General features: G+C 41.4%; 1 protein-coding gene across 1 annotated transcript in view; it reads right to left on the reverse strand.

Annotated features, from left to right (window-relative positions):
• Positions 1-7,678, reverse strand: part of TTC14 (tetratricopeptide repeat domain 14) — an 11,084-nt gene extending 3,406 nt beyond the window's left edge. Inside the window, exons 1-11 of the mRNA XM_048059462.2 lie at positions 7,466-7,678; positions 7,240-7,361; positions 6,861-7,060; positions 6,187-6,271; positions 5,972-6,101; positions 5,233-5,385; positions 4,462-4,533; positions 3,385-3,504; positions 3,169-3,291; positions 2,389-2,506; positions 329-438 (exon numbers count right to left, since the gene is read on the reverse strand). Coding sequence (XP_047915419.2) covers positions 329-438; positions 2,389-2,506; positions 3,169-3,291; positions 3,385-3,504; positions 4,462-4,533; positions 5,233-5,385; positions 5,972-6,101; positions 6,187-6,271; positions 6,861-7,060; positions 7,240-7,361; positions 7,466-7,632 — 1,400 coding nt within the window. The 5' untranslated portion in view covers positions 7,633-7,678. The remainder of the gene's footprint in view (positions 1-328; positions 439-2,388; positions 2,507-3,168; positions 3,292-3,384; positions 3,505-4,461; positions 4,534-5,232; positions 5,386-5,971; positions 6,102-6,186; positions 6,272-6,860; positions 7,061-7,239; positions 7,362-7,465) is intronic.
• Positions 7,679-18,670: the final 10,992 nt, after the last annotated feature.

The following is an 18,670-nucleotide window of genomic DNA, read 5'->3' on the forward strand; positions in this document are numbered from 1 at the left end:
GACAGTAACACAGTTAAGATTGCAGATAAGGACTTAATAGCAAAATTTAGTAACTGCTAATGTTAGAGCTTATTTTACCATCAGCCCAGGTTAAAAGAAAGTGACTGGGACACAACCATGGAATTGTGTTGCTTTATCTTTATGCATCATCCTTTGTCTGTACCTGCTACCTGACTTGTGCTTTAACTATCACAAATTCTAGTACTTAAATGGCCCCCTTAACAGCTCATAACTTACTGGTTTGCAGTGCTTTTTTTTTTAAATGAAAAAAGCTCACATGCTGGCTTAATAGGCTCAAGAATCAGTATACTGAATACAACAAGGTTACCTTTTTTCTTCTTTTAAAAGCTTACGCAATTTTTCTGCACTTGTTTCTATTCTCTTTTCTTTCTGTCTCTCTTCTTTTGCAGCTTGCTTCTCCCTCATTTCCAAAGATTTCTTTTTTGAACCCAAACATCATAAAAAAAAATTATATTGAAAGTGTTAACGCAGGTATTTTTCCCATGTCCCCAGCCCCATCCAAATGTATAATTACAGCGAGGATGTTTTACCAGGATTCCCAGATCAAGAATTAATATTGTTCAGAAGTTTGGCATTGGCCGTTGTGATAATCAGGTTTATGTTAATGACCATATTGCAGTTTTTATCCATTAAAAATATATTTGGCCAGCCATTGCAGTGGTACCCGTGATCCAGCACACCGTGAAGCATATACCCCAAAAGGTATAGATAGTGTATGCAGGAAAACCACAACGTTAGCAATATGGGGAAAAGAGGAGGAAAGGAAAAAAGATTTGAGGGAAAGTATTGTTATTGTAGTTTACAAGTAAAATATGGCAGAGCCCATTGTAAAATGTGTTCAAGTTGGCCATGTTTGCATACAAACCATTTTGTAACAATTTCACAAACCAGTTTGACGCATAGTTTACGTAAGAAATCATGTTCCAAGGGTTTGTTGGTGATGAGCAGCACCAGATGTCAGATACAGCAGCAACGGTCCAATTCAGAAGAAAATGCATCGAAGAAAAACACATAATCAGTATTACAGGAAAACTCACTTTTGTGTTGTTTCAGCCATTCTAGCACAACCGTGATATTATCAGACGTACATATTAAAATACATACAAATGCAACAGTGTCTGATTATCGGCTGAACAATCCTCAAAGACACACTATTAAAGGTCTCTTAAAGATCAGATTTCTGCAATCTACAGTCCTAAATAGTAGCTCTATTCAGAATAAGCGGAAAGCCAGATGATAGTTTTCAAAACTTAGCACTTGCCATAACAGACAGATTAAAGGAAATCCTTAATTGAACAAAAGGCTATGCAAACCAATGAACAAAAGCTAGCATCGTGTTTATCTGCTGCATCAATGAGAATATCAGAAAAATTCTGAAGGAGGGTAAAATATCACTACTTGCTGAAAATGTTCTTCATCATTTTAGAAAAGACTTCAGGATCTTTCTAAAGCAACCAAATGTGGATAGTGCTCAAATACCATAGAACAGTTTATCTATAGTTCAGTCAGTTTTTATCAAAAAGCTTGTCATAGCTCCTCTTTCCCTTCTTTCAACATGATCTGTCAGCATTATGGCTCCACCAACTGAAGAAGCATCAGGTAAGGCATCTACCTCAGTCTCTTTACTTCCTTATATGCAGAAGCACAGAACACAACAAGCCTGTTCCTCATTGCTATATCTTAAGCTGATCCTCTCTGGAAGACAATACAAGTAAAAGAGGTAAATAAAAGGAAAAAGGAAAAAAAGGACAACACAGATTAGCACAGAGACTCACCAGGGCTCACCTGGGAAACATGCTGTGTGCAAGGGAAGAAAGAAAAAAGACACCAGAAAAGAAAGCTAATATATTCAAAACTGTCTGCCCTCCAGCCCTGCTGTATTCCTTTAAATCACCTACTAGTTTCCCCTCTTGCAATCTTTCTGTGAGTTAGCTTTGGCAGGTGTTACTCTATCTTTTTCCAAACGCGAAGCATCCTGCTGGTATGAGGGCACGCAATGCTTTTTGACTTGCCTAAGGGTTTTGTACTTTGCATGTTTCTACTCACAGAATATTTAACACTAATAATCATGCTTCTTGTGATGGAATATTCTCCTCCATGCTTTAGCTAAGGCTAATGGTTTTATCCTCTTTCCTCATCTCCACTGTTAGGCATTTCTTTACTGTCCTGTTCAAAACAGCAGTCATCAAGAGGTACCTTTCTTCTGGTAGGTACAGCCATAATGCTCACTATAAAAGATTTATTATCGTGGAGAAGGGAAGCAGAGAGTAAGACAAACGATCAGCTTCAAGCCCCTCTGTTCAAAAGATTTAATGTGATTTTTGTTATTTATTGTAACAGAATTATGAAGAGAAAGTAAAGAATCACCTGCATATGCTTACGGAGTTTCGTTAAGGCCTCTTCTGCTTCCTGAAAAGTCTCATCCAGGCTTAGGGCTTTTTTATAGTAACTTTCAGCATTCAGTAGTTTGTCTTCCTCTTCCAACCTAACATTCAAATGACAATTTATATACAGTTAAGTGACAGAACTTGACAGTTTCTTTTTAGGACAGTCTTTCTTACTTGCACTAGAACGCTGCCACTGCATCCCTCCAAGACCCTATCATCCTAGCCCATCTCAGTACAGAAATAAGATAGCATTTGATGCATTTTTGTCTCCTAGTCATCATTAGAAGTAATATTCTGGAATTGAAATTCTACAGTTTCAAATATACTATGTATCTTCTTAACACAGTTCTTAAGAAATCTATTCCCTGAAAATTCAGAAGCTAAATTTTGTGTTACAGTGGCTAACAAATATTTAACAGAACACGAGTGACAGAACATAATTTTGTTACACTTTCTTGCAGTACAGATTTATATATAGTAATATATATATATTCTTATAGAATATCTTCAGACATTTCACAAAACTTTACACAAACCTGGTTAACTCACCAAGGGAAAGGATATCAAATCTTAACTATCTTGCAAGGATTTTAACTAGGACAGAGTAGAAAGTGTAAACCATCTGCACAAGCAGGAGCATTTCCAACAGACACACACCAGGAAGGCCAGATGGCAATCTGTGCCCTAAGTCGGATCGTATTAAAGAATGTTGTAAGAAAAACCGTTAACAGCCAAACAAAAACACAACCCCAACACTTACTGCCCGCCTCTTTCCACAAGTGTCTGACAAAGGTATTTTCTTGCATTCCTGTGGGTAGGACAGTTTTCTAATGCAATTTCAAAATCACTTATGGCTTTGTTCAGACTTCCTTTTGTTGCATACCTAGAATGACACAAAAGTTGCATGGATTTTAATGATGCTCGTCTTTCATAAAGTGAGAAACCTGCAGACTTACAATGAAACAAGCAGACTTACAGAGCTCCACGGGCTACCAAAGCTTCAACGTTCTGTGGATCTATTTCCAAAGCCTTGTTGTACTCATTCATGGCTTCCACATGGCGCCCAACCTTAAAATAATCAACCCCAGCCTTCACACTGGAAATAAATAGAAAAATACTATGTATGGTTAGCCTATAGATTGTGTACTCTCAGTAACTCACAAATTAGGGTTCCAAACAAGCAATAACAAAACTTTATCTTGTTATAACGTACTTAAGGCTAACATTTCAGATTAACGTGATATGGGCATTCTGCATTTGCCAAAAAGATTAAGTTATTGGAAGGTAAATTATATAAATTGAATTTCAGAACTTCCACTAGACACTCTTCTCATTAAAGATTAGATTTACCATTATGATTAGCCTTTTCTGTAATTAATTAAAGTTGCAAAACCCTATTGTTTTTAAGAAACACTGCCTTTGCTGACATAGAAACCAGAAATTCCCATTTTTTCATAACTGGTAGATTCAAGAGAAGATTTTCCACAAAAAAATTGACATTTTTGGGAAAAATATGTCTCTCTTAGGACAAAAAGTCTCTTACCTCTGTATCCTCCGATCTGTATCACAAATACAACGCATATCATAAAAGCAATAGCACCCATTCCCAGCTGCTGTTCCAAATGCAGCCAGAGAAATGCATTTGATTTTTCAAAGGCAGCAAGAGCATTTGCTAAAGCATACAGCTTGAGATGAAATGGCAAGACAAGCTGTATTTAGTCATTCAACAGCTAATTGAGAAAAATTCAAGTTGTGTACTCAGTATGGTCACAAGTCTTGCTCTGATCTCATCAATAGGTGAGCATGTTACAGCTATTTTAAAAAACATTCTCCCTTAAATGTGACAAAGTTTGAAGGCTGACTCTCAAAATACATTTATCGTGTACCCACTAGGCGGTCAGGGTTACTTTCAAGCAGGCCTTCTTGGTTACATCGCAGCATGTGTGTGCTGTGGAACATATGGTTCAAGGTGTATTTTCTTTCAAGAAATATAAGCCATAGCCTAGTCTAACCTTACAATAAACTCTTTACAAGAAAATAGCGTTCTACATACCATTTCAGGGCCCAAGCTGCAGACTGCTTTTTCCTCAATGCTGGGGCAAAATCTTCTTCATCGATATTTTTCCTTTAAAACAAACAAAAGAAACCCTCAAGTTGACTTGTAAACGTACAAAATTAATCTTACAATATGTAATGCATTTGAATTAAGCTGAAACATTATTTATTATGGATGCGTTACCACTCTCCCACAACTGGGCATGTTCTTTCATATTTCTGACACCTGATTTTCCCAGCCTGTTTTAAGGAGGTGAATTGAACCAGCATGGCTGCAGCACATTTAACAAAAATATAGCATATTCACACCTGCCTCGGGGCATAATATATGGAGGACCACAATAATCATTGCATATATATGAGCACTAAATATATATATATATTGCATAAGCACTTAACTTAAAGGACAGACCTATTACTCCAATAAACACTGTGAATAAACTTATGTTTTCTGCCATATTAAAGCTTAAGCATCCTGCATTTCAATCCAAAGTTGTTGACAAGATCTAAATAATAACTTCATAAAACCTTGACATTAGACATGATGTTTGATAAGGTGTCTTATTTATTTGAACAAACAGAATGTAAATTTATTACTCCAGAGGAGTATGCTTTTAAAAACGTTTAGGGACACAATAGCTGCAATCATGCAAGTTGAAGTTTCAGAAAAGCATCAAGTGGTTCAGGACTTTCACTCACAAGCCTATTTCAATAGATTAGAATAACCTTCACAAAGCCATAGGAAAGAAATAATGTAAAAATGACTTACATTTGAAGACTTCTCATCAATGATGGTGGATTTGATTCACTTATTCCTAGTTTTTCTGTTAAATATTCAATTAACGATGGATTATCAAATCCTCGGGAACGATGCAAAACCTCTTCAAATGTCTCTGCTGAATTAGCAACTTCCATGCTTCGCCTTAAAAAAAGCACCAATGTACATAAAACCTCATGGACACTACACTCAATTCTATATTTACATTTAGTCCTTTTCATTAGCATAAATTTTCACACCACTTAAGCAATGCTTATTTCCTTCAGCCTAAGACAGCTTTTGAAGCCTATTCTGGCACCAACCTAGGCATCTCTAGGACATACGAAAGCTTTCAAAAATTGCACAGACAGTTGTGTCCTTCTTTTTACTAAGGGAAATCTTAAGAGTTTAATATGTCAGTCTCTCAAGTCCTTTTATTTATTTATTTATTTAAACTTACTGTTTATTGTTGTTAGCCCAGTCCCACAATGACAGATACCTGAAGTTTTGCATTTAGAGAACATAAACTCATTGTGCTTTTTACTTTTCTTAAATTTTGGAACAGATTTTGAAAAACCAACCACACCCAACACATCTAGAAAAAAGTATGTGATAGCAAATAACAATAAAATGTACGTAGGTATCTAATTAAATCAGAAACAACCCTGACAAGTTTAAAGGCCAGCCCATCAAAGACACTTCAGACACACTGAACATATCTAGTTAGTACAACTGAATAGCATGTTCTTACTTATAATGTAGAGGCAAGTCATCAGAGGTGATTACTCCTAGCGTTGTACTAGAGAGATTTGGTGGAAGAGCTGAGCTGTAAAGTGATACCGTGATCTTCTCGTGGTAACGATCAACATCCTTGACTGCAGCTACAGAAACAATATAAGTTAACATAAAATGGCAGAACTGTCTCAAAAATGAGACAAATTCCTGACACTGTTTGTGGCTACTTGCCTCGAATAATGTCTCCAGCTTGATAATAAGATAAAGGATCTCCGTGGTTGCTTTGAGGAGGCACATCTCGCAATGGACAAAGAGCCTGCAACAGAGCCGAGGAAGAATCGTGTGAATAGAAGCAAGCAGCCCGCATCACTGAACTTTCCATGTTTTTGCCATCAACCCACAGTCTCACCTGCAGAACAACCTTTCAACATGTAAAGTTATCTTGTAATACATGCATACAGATGTTTTTAAATACAGAAACGCTTACCCCTCTGAAGTAAAGCATGTAATAACAACATTGGAGCCAACAGACTAGCCCAGTTTTCCTCATGCTTAACAGATAATTAATTAAAAGCATTTAAACAAAATCAAAGTTTTTTTTTTCCCTCCCCAAAATTAAGAAGATCAGTTTAATCTTTAACGTATGTCAAATTAAATGTATGGCCTGGTTCAAATCAAAATCTATGCATCCATAAATGATAAACTTTCCAACTCACATGAAATACATTTTGAGTATGGGACATAATGAAAGCGCTTGCTGTCTGAGCAAACCATCACAAGTTGTCCTTAACTTCTGTTAGCATTCACTATCTTAAAGCTCAGCTTGCCTTTACTCCTAGCACTCCGTTATGAGACGCAAGACACAACCCCATACCCATAAAAGAGTAATCGAAGCCATATCTTACAGTGATTTCTAAGTCTGCGATCTGCCGTATGAAACCACTTCCCAGACACATCAACACCATGAAAAAGCCAAATTCACGAATGGAGGTAATCCTCCCAATCACAACGTCGCCACGTTCGATGTCTCGAAAAAATAATTCTCTCCGGAGCTCCCCGGGAACCTCCATGAACTGCTCCAGGGGAGGCATGACAGCGTAACACTCTGCAACACACGAGACGTTCACAGTCACAAAATGACCGAGCCACGACCTGAGAACACCAAATAATTGATGATAACAATAAAAAGCCAAACGCCAACTTTAAAATACGGTGTGTTTATAGCAAAAAGTTTAAGCTTGGCCTAGAAGGCACACCAGCAAACGCCTAAGCCCCGGCCCTCACCTTCATCTTCCTCGATGTTTTCGGCGATGGGGCCGTTGGGCTGCCAGGACTGCGCGAAGAGCAGGTCGGCCTTCTGGGCGATGAAGCGCTGGATGTCGGCCTCGAGGCCCGTCACCTCGCTCCTGCGGGGAAGGAGAAGGCGCTGAGGGCGACCCGGGACCCCCTGGGGAACCCCTGGGGACCCGCCGGGACCCCCCCCCCCCCAGGACCCCCCCGGCCCCCTCACCATGCGGCCGGCGAGCGGGGCGCCCCCCCGCGGGGCGACTCGGGGGCGGCCCCCGGCGGCGGCAGCAGGCCGCGGAAGTCGGGGTTGTCGTGCTGCTCGGCGCGGAGCAGCGACAGCAGCGCGGGGCCGTGGTAGTTGAGCGCCTGCCGGAGCAGATCCCGCTCCATCCCGGCCCCGGGCCCGGCCCCGGCCCCGCACGGAAGCGGAACGGCCGCAGGGGGCAGCGGGCAGGCGCCGGGGGAGGGGGGCGGCGGCCGCAGCGCCCCCTGACGAGCTGGAGGACCCGGGGAGGTGCCCCCGGTTGCGAGCCTTGTGTGAGGTCCCCCCGCCGTGCCGCCGGCCCGACACGGAATAAAAAACGGGCGGAGGCGGCCAGAGACGGCCCCAGTCCGTGCCCGGCCGGGCGGTCACAGCCGCGGCTCTGCCCCGGGCCGCCAGGGGCCGCTGCGCCCCGCGGCAGCCGCCTGAGGGGAGGCGGTGGGGCCAGGGGAGCCCTCGGGGGCCGAGAAGAGCCCTCAGGGCCCGGAGGTGTTCGGGTGCTGGCCCCCCGGGGCCGAGGGGACGCGGTGCCCTCTCCCGGCTGCAGTTAGTCCCCAGTTCAGGTGGCTCGTGCTCGGCACCGCGTTACAGGAGTAAGGGGAAGCCCGGTGCAGGAATTTCGCCTCTGCCCCGGGGGCACAAGGGGCAGGACGCCGCCAGGCCGCTAAGGCTGAACCCCCTATAATTACAGACTTTCCTTCCAGACATTTTCTTCTGCAAGTAGAAATCAAGTGCACTTGAGGAAGTTCAGTGGTTTAAATCGAGTTAACACACAGTGTAGCACGTTACCCCTGAACATAAGGGTTAATTTCATACGTAAAGTGATCGTTGCTCCCTGTTTGCTACCGCTGCTATCAACAGGGACATCTGACAAGGAGACAGCACGTCAGCAAAAGAATGCTGTAAAGAGTGATTCTGGAAAGCTCTTTTCAACAACAACAACAAAAAGATATATAGTCAGCTATACTACATTTTACCTGGGCCCAAGAAATTCTGCAGTTACTTTGATCAAAAGCACTGACGTAGGCCACATCATTCCATCCTCAGAAACAGCTTTGCCAGGGCAGGACAGCTGCTAAATAAGAACCTGTGTGCATGGCCCCACCTCACCCAGGGCACTCACAAGCCTTTGTTGTCCTTTCCTCTCATGGGTTGCCGCGTGGATATTCTCTGTGCTCTTAAAAATCTCTCTTCATGTTCTCAGTGGTGATTTTTTTCCTACACAAACAAAGGGTGTGCAGGAGGTGTCCTGCTCCTGCAGGAGCAAGTGGTACAAGCCAACACATCGCCCTACTCAAAGAGGAGCATTCCAGATACTCCGAAACCAGAAATGTCCGAATGAGTTTGATGTCAATTTTCTGACAGTTTAGCACAGCGCATGATAAAAGGCAGCTCCCGAGATCCATCACGCACCCTGTAGCTTCACAATACAAAGCTGTGACTTTACACGAAGCTACCTCTGAACCCAGGCTCCAGCTCACAGTGGCAGGGCCCCTGAACAACCCCAAAACCGATCGGTGTGATAGAATTTTAAAGCGGATACGTGAAACACTAAGCAGATTTTCATCAAACTCCAGTAAGCACAGCTTGAACGCAACAAGGTCGAGCTGCTTTTCAAGCGTTCCCAGGTATACAATATCAGTGGTAAAGCTTACAAGAAAATTGCATGGAGGAAAGGATTTTGTGTCAAGAGCCACATTTTATCACTGACAGAAAGATTAGATCCTCCAAGATCACGCTTGTCAAAATGTTCTTTTCTGCAAAGGTTGGACAGATTTGAGGCAAATTTTAGCCTATTGCAAATAGGAGTGAAATGTGCAACCAAATATGTTCTTTGGGCTAAGAAAGATGAAATGAACGGTACTAATGAGAACTAATGTGAGGAGCTGTACTTCCAGTTGTTTTGTGAGAGTGGCTGTTGGACAACTCTGCCAAAAGCAGTCCTGCTGTCCAGCATTTCGGATAATTTATGAGGCAACAAAGGCTTTGTTCAAAGATGATGCGATACCCGATAGACTATTTTAGTTGAAGAGTGGTGAAGGGAAGTTTGGTGCAAAATAATTGCTAGCCAGTTAGCAGCTCTCTTTTGTGAAACACATTATGTCTGCAGACATAAGCACCGAATTATGATGGAGGAGGTGTGAACACAACACCAAACTCTGAGTGGCTGTTCTACCCAGGCTCTGCACATTCAAGCATTTCCCTTTTTAACATGTTCCTCCCGAATCTAACTTTGGCATGGTCTGCGAGGGAGAGTAAGGTTTCAGTGACATGGAGACTTGGAGATAACCTGAGCACCCGTTTGTGGTGCCATGGACCTTTCCACTTCTCACATTTCTTGGAGATCTGCAATGTGCAGACAAAGAATACTTGGTCCTGTGTAACAATTATGCAAAGACGGACAGTGGAAACTGCCCAGGCTCTGAATGAACAATTAGACGCTGCTGGAATACAACAGAAATAACAGTTAAGAAATGTCAGCTGAGAACCCCCTGTGACTGTTGGCAATTTCTGTCAAACTCTGCAGGCAGTGGCACCGCTGAGCCTTTGTGCGGCTGCAGGGATTACTGCTTGAGAGCTTGGTGCGGCATTTTGTGCCTGCAGATTAGTGACAAGGGTTTGAAGGTTTCAGGTGAAACTGAAAATATTACTGAAGGAAACATTGACATTGACATTTTTTCACTTGCATGTGAAAAAACAGGCTGTCACGAGCAAAGGTTTGCTTATTTGACAGGAACACCAGTCAGGCAATTGAGTGATAATCATGACACAGACAATATGCGTACACCCACCTGTACAGCATGCAACATGTCGAGACACACTGCCTACAGCGCAAATGCCTGTGATATGCGAGGGACTCGGCAGAAGGTACTCTGTGCAGACAGGTTTCTGTGTTTTCTACAAACTTTTCAGCCTCTCACTCCACAGACTGGTGGTATCTGCTGCTTTATAGTGAGGGAGCCGTCATGTTTTTGGAGTAAACCATTACAACTTACAGTCAGCACTGCAGCTTTTCAGTCAGGAGATAGATCATTACTTACAACCCCAAATTAGAGTTCCAGCACATAGCAAAATACAAGAACAATATTTGATCTCAAGTCTGCAAGCACTACGAGATTTTTAACTTCAAGCATATGGCTCTCAGTTATTAAGGCTCTCAGCACCAGGAGAGCAGTGTTCACATTTTCATTGTAAAGTTCTTTCACCACAATTCTCATCTTTCAAAACTGTCACATGACATATATGAAACTTCCTAAGGAGTTTAAAGAAGTCCCTAAAGTATTTTGAAAATGTAAATCCATTGGAGTTCTCCTGTTCCTGGTTAAAAAAAAAATAAAAAATAATCATCTCTTTCTGTATCTCATAGTCAGTTTCTCTAACCTTCCATTTGTGCAGCATACACAATAAATACTAAAGAGCAATTAACAAATATTGGAAATTATTTTCTTAAAAAATAAAAGCTGTCTTAACACATGAAGAGTTAAACAGTTGGCAGCTTCTCACTACAGATTATCTCCATGTTTGCTCCTATTTGGTGTAAGAACATAGCTTTATTTGAAACAAATAAAAAGTATCAAAAATTGAGTTTTGTCCTAAATAGGTGAAACTTCTATTAAAGTTGATAAGCTGAGATGATCTGATATAATGCCCAATTAGTTTTCCTTTCCTGTAAGAACTGTCTAGAAATACAGTGATTAAACAAATACTTTTGCAAACAGAAAAGAAGTTAATTCTCGTATTAGCTGGATGGTATAATTCCACTAGCTAACAGCCATGAATAGCGACCTTCACGTGTAATAAGGGCACCCATTAGTCTCCTGACAGAAGAGGCTTGGCTTTCCAATCAAAAAGCAAAAACAGAGACTGAAACCACAGTATGGAATCGTGAAACACCAAACTGATGCATTAATATGATATCTATTTCTTTAAACATTTTCATTTTCTGTGAATTCCTCACAGAGTTAAATCCAGAAAGCTGGACTGATATGCAGAAAAATTAACATGCCATAAAAACAAAAAAAAGTATATCTGCACTGAAATTTATAATTATTTGGTTTATAACTTTAATCATTAGAGGTTTCCTTTTTTTTTTTTTTTTTCCTTCAATACCAGGCAAAAGTAAAATCTGTTGCCTTTTGGCTTTGTGGACAAGTTACAACGGCTGAGACAGCCACAACTGCCATTGATTTTAATGGGAAATTTTGTGCCTCTGATGAAATTTGGATGAAGATTTTAAGGGTTCAGGTTTCAGGTCAAGCATGGAAGTCAGAAATCAGTCATTAAGTTCTCTGTGCTTGCATTGCTGTCTACAATTAGGACAGCATTAATCACTACACATCAGTGCAATCAAGTGTTAACATCCAGACACTGTTTGGCTGCGGCTGTTGAAATGTAAATAATAAACATCTGTTGATTTTCTCCAGCTTCTTGTCTTAATAAGGCAGTTGAACTGAAATACATAATCACAGGGAACAGAAGGTCTGAAGCAAATAAAATCTAACACAGAAACAAGGAAATAAGAAATGCAAAAAAATACTTCTGTGAAAGAAAGGTGTGTATATGCGCAGGTAAAAATCACTGACTTGGACTAGAAATGAAGAGACCCAGACCCACGTCAGAAATACAGCATGAGCCAGAATTTCTCTCTCTGTCTCTATCTCTTTTTTTGTTTTTTTTTCTAGTACAATCTCTAATATTGCATTCCAAATCTAATGCAGAGCCATTCATCTTGATATCAAATTCTTTATTTTTAAGGGATTTGGCAGCTAAAGTCACACAATGGTGCCAAACAAGGTTTCCAAAAACATATAAGTAGATTAGGTGTGCAAATACCTTTGAAAATTCTGCCCTAAGACAGTATGATAATTAGTACCACAAATGAAGTTCCTACATATGCAAATGGATTGTTTGCTGTCACAACGAATTACAGACGTAGCTCTGTGCCTGGTTGATTGTGAGTGCAGAATAAACATATAAATGTAAAACACTGGTGTTTAAAACTCTCCCCTTGTAATTGTGATATGATCCTCCTAAAACTGACAACTCTATACAGGAGGGACTGTGTGTACATGTGTAGGAGAACAGTAAGTGGGAGAAAGAAAACCAAATTTCCCATCTGTACAAAATGTCAACCTACTCTCTATAAAAAGCCAGCAACAAAATCCCAATAAGCACAATTCAGTCTGGTCAAGTTCTAATTTGCATCTTCACTGACAGCGAGAGTTTATCAGAGATCCAACACGTTTCCTTAACTTGAATATTTAGAAGGAAAGAATGTGGTCCTTTCAAAAATGCCATGAGACTTGGCTTATGCTAGACAGTACATATACAATCAGAAGTTTACAAAAGGTCACTAATCCAGGAGAAAGTTGGTCCTGAAAACTAACGTTTCAAGCAAGCATGGTTGAAATGTCTTGTCGGCTCTGAAAAATACAAGGAACATTTTTTCTTCAAAAGCAGTGAGTTCCAATAAAGTACTGCATCCAAACAGCCTTGGGGGCCCTGCGATCCAGAGCAGGTTTGGAAGTTGCCAAATGTGAGACAGGTTTCTCTTGATACCCCAAATGTCCTTTTGATATTGAGCACCAAGAGAAAGGAAAAGCCTGCCCCAGCCAGGGCTAATAATGCCCTCTTGTAAGCGATGGGCAGCTGGGAAACAATTTACAGGGTCAGGTGGTCAAAAACTACCTAGAGTCTGAGAAATCTCTTGTAATAAAGTGCTGTCCAAAACAAAACAACAACAACAACAAAGAGCAAAAAAACAAGTAAGTGGAAGATATGGGACAGGGAAAATGAGATTAAGATACACAGTGTCTACAGTAGGTCCAAATGGAGATATTAAAATATAACAAGGTATTAAAGTATAACAGGAGGGCTATAATGAGAAGTCTAAGATTGTAATTGCAGACTCGCAGCAGCAGAAGGTTCCTGTTGGGCCATAACCCTCCGTATTCTACTTCAGAAATTGCATCTCACGCAGCTGGGAGATGAAGCAGCCATTTGGGCTCTTCAAGGGCTATGTTAGAAGCCACCAAGAGCAACAGAAAGTGACAGCTTGGGTAGTGTGATATAAAAATCTTTTTTTTTTTTTTTTTTTTCACAGGGAAAACATATTATTGCCTTCATGCTTTAAAATAATGATCACAGAGAAGAAAACTATATTATAGAGTAAGATAAAAGTAAAAGAGCTATTTAGCTTCACTGATACCAGAAGTGCAATGCAGACACTTATTTGTAATTTAGCTGGAGAAAAAAAAAAAAAAGCCATTACTGGAGAAAATACTTAGGTAGAGAAATGTACAGCATAAATAGTTTACATTTTCAGAGGGGAGCATCCTTTGGTACATCAAGCTGTCATGCAGCTTAGCAGCATGACACATCTTAGTGATTAAATGCCAGCTCCATGGCAAAACCCAAAAAAAAACAAAACAAATGAAATTTTCAGGGGAGAAAGCCACTGTTCTCTCATCCTGTACATTGGCTCTCACAGCTGAAGAGACACAGCAGCAGGATGGTAGAAATTAAACTCTATCAGCAGGTGAACTGTAGTTTGAACAAACCACTTCACAGTCTATCTCTATCTACCTTCAGTCTCACTCGGCCATTTGGGAAAAGTGCTCCATTACCTAAGAAATTGACTTCAGTTGTTGGCTGTGTGCGATGCTGGACCTCGGACAGCAATCATTATGGAAGTCCACGTAGTTTGTTCGCAAGCCCCAAAGCAAGTTGAGTTAGCTGAGAGCCCAGCAGCATGCAGTCTGCAGCGACAAGGTGTCGGGGAGCAGCGAGGGCCGCCAGCGGCAGCAGGGGGTTGAGCTGGGCGAGGAGGCCGGTGGGAGCGGGGGTCCCACCGAGGGGCAGCGAGTCAGGGTCGGGAGCGGGGCTGGGGACTGCGACCAGGGGCAGACACAGCCCAGGGAGCACCCTGTGAGCTCCCGGTGGCGAGGCAGCTCCGAGCCAAGGAGTACAGCCAGGATCTGGGTCTGGGTACGAGTTCGGAGCTAGGCGCAGACACAGCTGGGAGGTAACACAAGGAAAAGGGGGTAAAGGCCCAGCTTAAAGCAGCTCTGAAGGGAAGGAGGGGCAGGCCTCACATCCAGCTTTCCTCACAGCAGCTTTTGGCAGCAAAAGCTCATCCCTCTAAGCCCTCACCTCAGCCAGCAAAACTCCAGAAGGGCATGGGCCCATGGCTGGAAAATTCAATTACAGCATATGATACAGGTCTCCTTCATCACACAGGTGCCTTGCATGAGACTCACCAGCCAGTCTGAAAGGTAAATCAGCTGTATTCCTCGAAAGCTACCACTTAGGCCTTTGCTTGTTCACTATTACCAGTCCCACCAATATGTTGCCATTTGAAAACTCACCTTAGGTTTACTCCAAACAGGACAAAAAAGTATTATTTTGGGAGGTGACTTACTAGTGTTTATCCACCTTTGTTTTCTTCACACTGTTTGCAAGTCACAGGGGTCACATTCAGCAGCTGACCGTGAAAAACGCCCTCCATGGACCACAGAAAGCTACTGGGAGCTGAGCACAGGAACTGCAGTCAGATGGGGGCTGATGAAATGCACTGACACTTGACGGGATAGTGAGTATCCCATAGTTTAATAATAACATGTTAATCATCTTAGAGTCATTCTTCGCCCCCAGGCGTACAAAAAAAAAAAAAACACCACAAAAAATAAAATAAAATAAAATAAAATAAAATAAAATAAAATAAAATAAAATAAAATAAAATAAAATAAAATAAAATAAAATAAAATAAAATAATCAACAAACAGAGGACACTTCTACAGGGCAAAACACAATGGAAAACTAAAAGGATCCTGTCAATGAAAATCGTCTCATCACCTATCCTAGAACACAAAACCAGCAGAAAATTGGTATAGTTTTGTGCTACCTCCTGGTACTCACCTCAAATTATTTGGAATATGATTTGGGATATACTTACATAGGTTTTTATTTACTTTATTTACATTTAATAACAATGTGAATATAAAGGCATAACAGTCTTGGCACCATATGAACACAATCCAACAATTTCTCGGTCTTTCATATTACTGCTCTCCAGATTTGTCTCTCACAGTAAATATGTATATGTATATCTTGATTTTTTTTTTCTAGATAGATTAGCTGGCATTTCTTCCCAGTTGGATCCATTTTTTTGTTGTATTTCATCAAGTTTTTAAGACCAGATGAGCTGTTTCCCAGTTGCTTTCCATCCTTTTTTCACAACTCAACCAGAGCACATCCATGGCATAATCAGGAGGTTTCATTACGATGAATTGCTTCTTTTCCTAGACTCTGAGTGAATGCCTTTTCTTAGGAGCTACCAGTGATCTCTACTGTTCAGTTAGTCACATTATTCTAACTCAGCATTCGCCCTTTTGTTAAGCTGGACCTAGATTTTTTTCTTGACTCTCTGCTAGCTTTAGGAAATAAATAACCGTTTGGCTTCCATTAAAAGGTATCATACCAATTGAATCATATTCCAGGAATGGAGACGACTGTAATTTTGACCTATATATGCACAGATATATGTATAGAAATGACTGTAATTCGTGCACAGATTATAATTTTATATTTTATACTCAAAATTATTTCAGTCTGTTTCGAGTAATGTAGTAGATCCTGCAGCCACCGCTGCCTGCAGCAATAGCTCATGCAAGTTTTCAGCCTTGCGCATTATTACAATACACTGTGCAACCATAATATAAACCGCCCTGGATGGTGATCCACAATTGCCAAGAACCTTCTGCAAATGCCTAATAACAGAATTTGTCTCAGTAGTCATAGAATTACTTCTGCTTAATATCTATCTACAGAAGAAGCTTGAAAGCCTGTTTGAGGGAGTTATTTTTAGATCAGTTGTCTGTTGATAAGAAATTCTTTCCTTCTGCATGCCAGCCAGAGCAAATGAGAGAGCACTGAGCTTTTGGAAGCAGAGCCACCTGCATCTTCCTGGCCTCAGACTGCGTCGCTGCTTTGATTCTGACAAATAAGACATCATGTAGCAAAATCCCACTGTTTGGGGCTTACAGCACCTGCTAACAACATCTGGTTATTGCTATTTAACTAGAGCTCAGATTCTTTTCTTTTCTGTCTCATGTGTTTCCTCAAGCTTGTCCTCACAAAAGGTCATGGAATAGAATAAAGTCCTCTTTTTGTGACCCTTGTACAATCCTATTGATTTACCCAGTGTTCAACCCACTTAATTTCAATTTACCGTTTTATGACTTGTTTCCCTCAAAGTTAATAAACCTATGCTAACCATTTTAGTTCCAGCTATTATTTATTTGTGCCAAACCACAGGGGAGAAAAATGAACGGGGAGCTCCTGTGCTGTGCCTCTGAGTGATGCAGCAGAGAAATCCCAGCCCGTGGCACAGTGAGCCCTGATGGCTTAACCAGGGCTGGAGGCAGCTGCAGCAATGCTGGGGGACTGCACAGCTGCTCCCGGTACGTGAGCACACCGGCTGATCCCTGCAGTAGGTTCCCATTGCACAGTCCCCTCGGGAACACCTGCCTTTGCTTTCGGCTTGGTAGGGGGGATTTAACGTAAGTTTGCTGAGCTCGCTGGGCTGCAACATAATTCAGAATCTATGCAACAATACATAGTCTGATCTATGATACATCTCTCAACTCTGACATGCCTTTTACACATAAATCCCGCAGGCAGCTTGGCATGGCAGCAGGCACCCCGTGGGGAGAGCCCATCAGTGCTGCTGGCCAGCTCTAGGGCATTCAGACTCTGCACACAGCGCCGCAGTCTCAACAGCAACGTGGCCGCTATGGTGGGGTGCCAAGGCTGAGGTCATAACACCAGCTTCACGGGGAGGCACATTAGTTCAGGAACATTGCATTAAAGAAGTGAGGCTGCTCTCAATTTCTTTGTGCAGAGCAGATGTGCCCTTCGTGACGCCTGAGCATGGGAAGCTCTCTCCTGGCTGCCCTCTTCTGTTGTTGTGCCTCTCTGCAACAACAGAACCCACGGATTTCACCACGTCCAAGACAAAATGAATCAGGAGAGATCAGCATACATGACAATGTAATCACAAGCCTCTAGGACAAACGTATATTTAAGTGATATCTTGAACAGGACTCTTGTGACCATCCCCTGAAATTATTTTTCAATGTTCTGGGACCTCCTGAAAACATGCTGAAAGATCAGTGAATTCAGAAACCTATGGTCCTTTACGCAGGTTTTCTGGTGACATTGATATGTAAGGACAGAGATCCATGATGGCAAACACTGCTCAGTTCACAACACTGGCAGCAACACTGAATTTAGCCCAAATGCATTAGTCCACAATTATATTTTTCAAAACATTTACAGGAAAATGTTCCCACGCCTAATGAAAATTATTCAGTGCTTCTTTCTGCTGACCCTGAATGTTCTCTCTAATACCCAGTTCCAGTGGATATCTCTATCATCCGTAGCTTTTTTTTTTTTTTTTTCCTAGCAGTTATTTCAGCTCTTCTCTGAATTTGAGACCTGTAGCTTAGAGCAAAAGAAACATTTGAGGTAAGGTTATCTCAGAAGTAAGGTTTCAGATGGCAAAGTAGGGCTGAAATCTATCACACTCTGGTCTCCGTTTTACCCGTGTCAGTTAGGGCAAACATTGATTTTTCCAAGAAAAACAAATACATAACTATAGATCCTGTACCAGCGTTATTTTAATTAGATTGGTAGCAAAGAGAAAACACAATATATAATTGCTGACTGACTCAAAGATAGCTACAACTGCAAATAACAAGAACCAGGTTAGAGCAGGGCACAGTGCCTGGAGATTTTACCAGGCAGCAGATCAAACAGCTGAACTCTTGACAGACTCTGCAGCTTTCCTCTGCCTGCTGTTTCCCAGAACAGCGGATTTGGGAGCCATTTGTGAGTCACTGGCAAGTTCATCTTCACAAACCATTAATGTCACATGTGAACTTTGTAATGCCACAATGGAAACTGCTACCATTAAAAAAAAAAAAAAAAAGAAAGAAAGAAAAAAAATCCAACTCCAAGCTCTTTCCTATTTCTCAAAGAATCGTTTCATTGTACTTTTTGAAAAGGTTTGGAATGTGCATTTCAGGTGATTGACAGGCCTACATCTGACAAGTTTGGGTGGGAAGAGCCTGTATAAAAGCCCCTAAAATGTTCTTTTGCAGTTAT

This window comes from Anser cygnoides, chromosome 9 (genome assembly GCF_040182565.1).
Source record: "Anser cygnoides isolate HZ-2024a breed goose chromosome 9, Taihu_goose_T2T_genome, whole genome shotgun sequence".
NCBI lineage: Eukaryota > Metazoa > Chordata > Aves > Anseriformes > Anatidae > Anser > Anser cygnoides.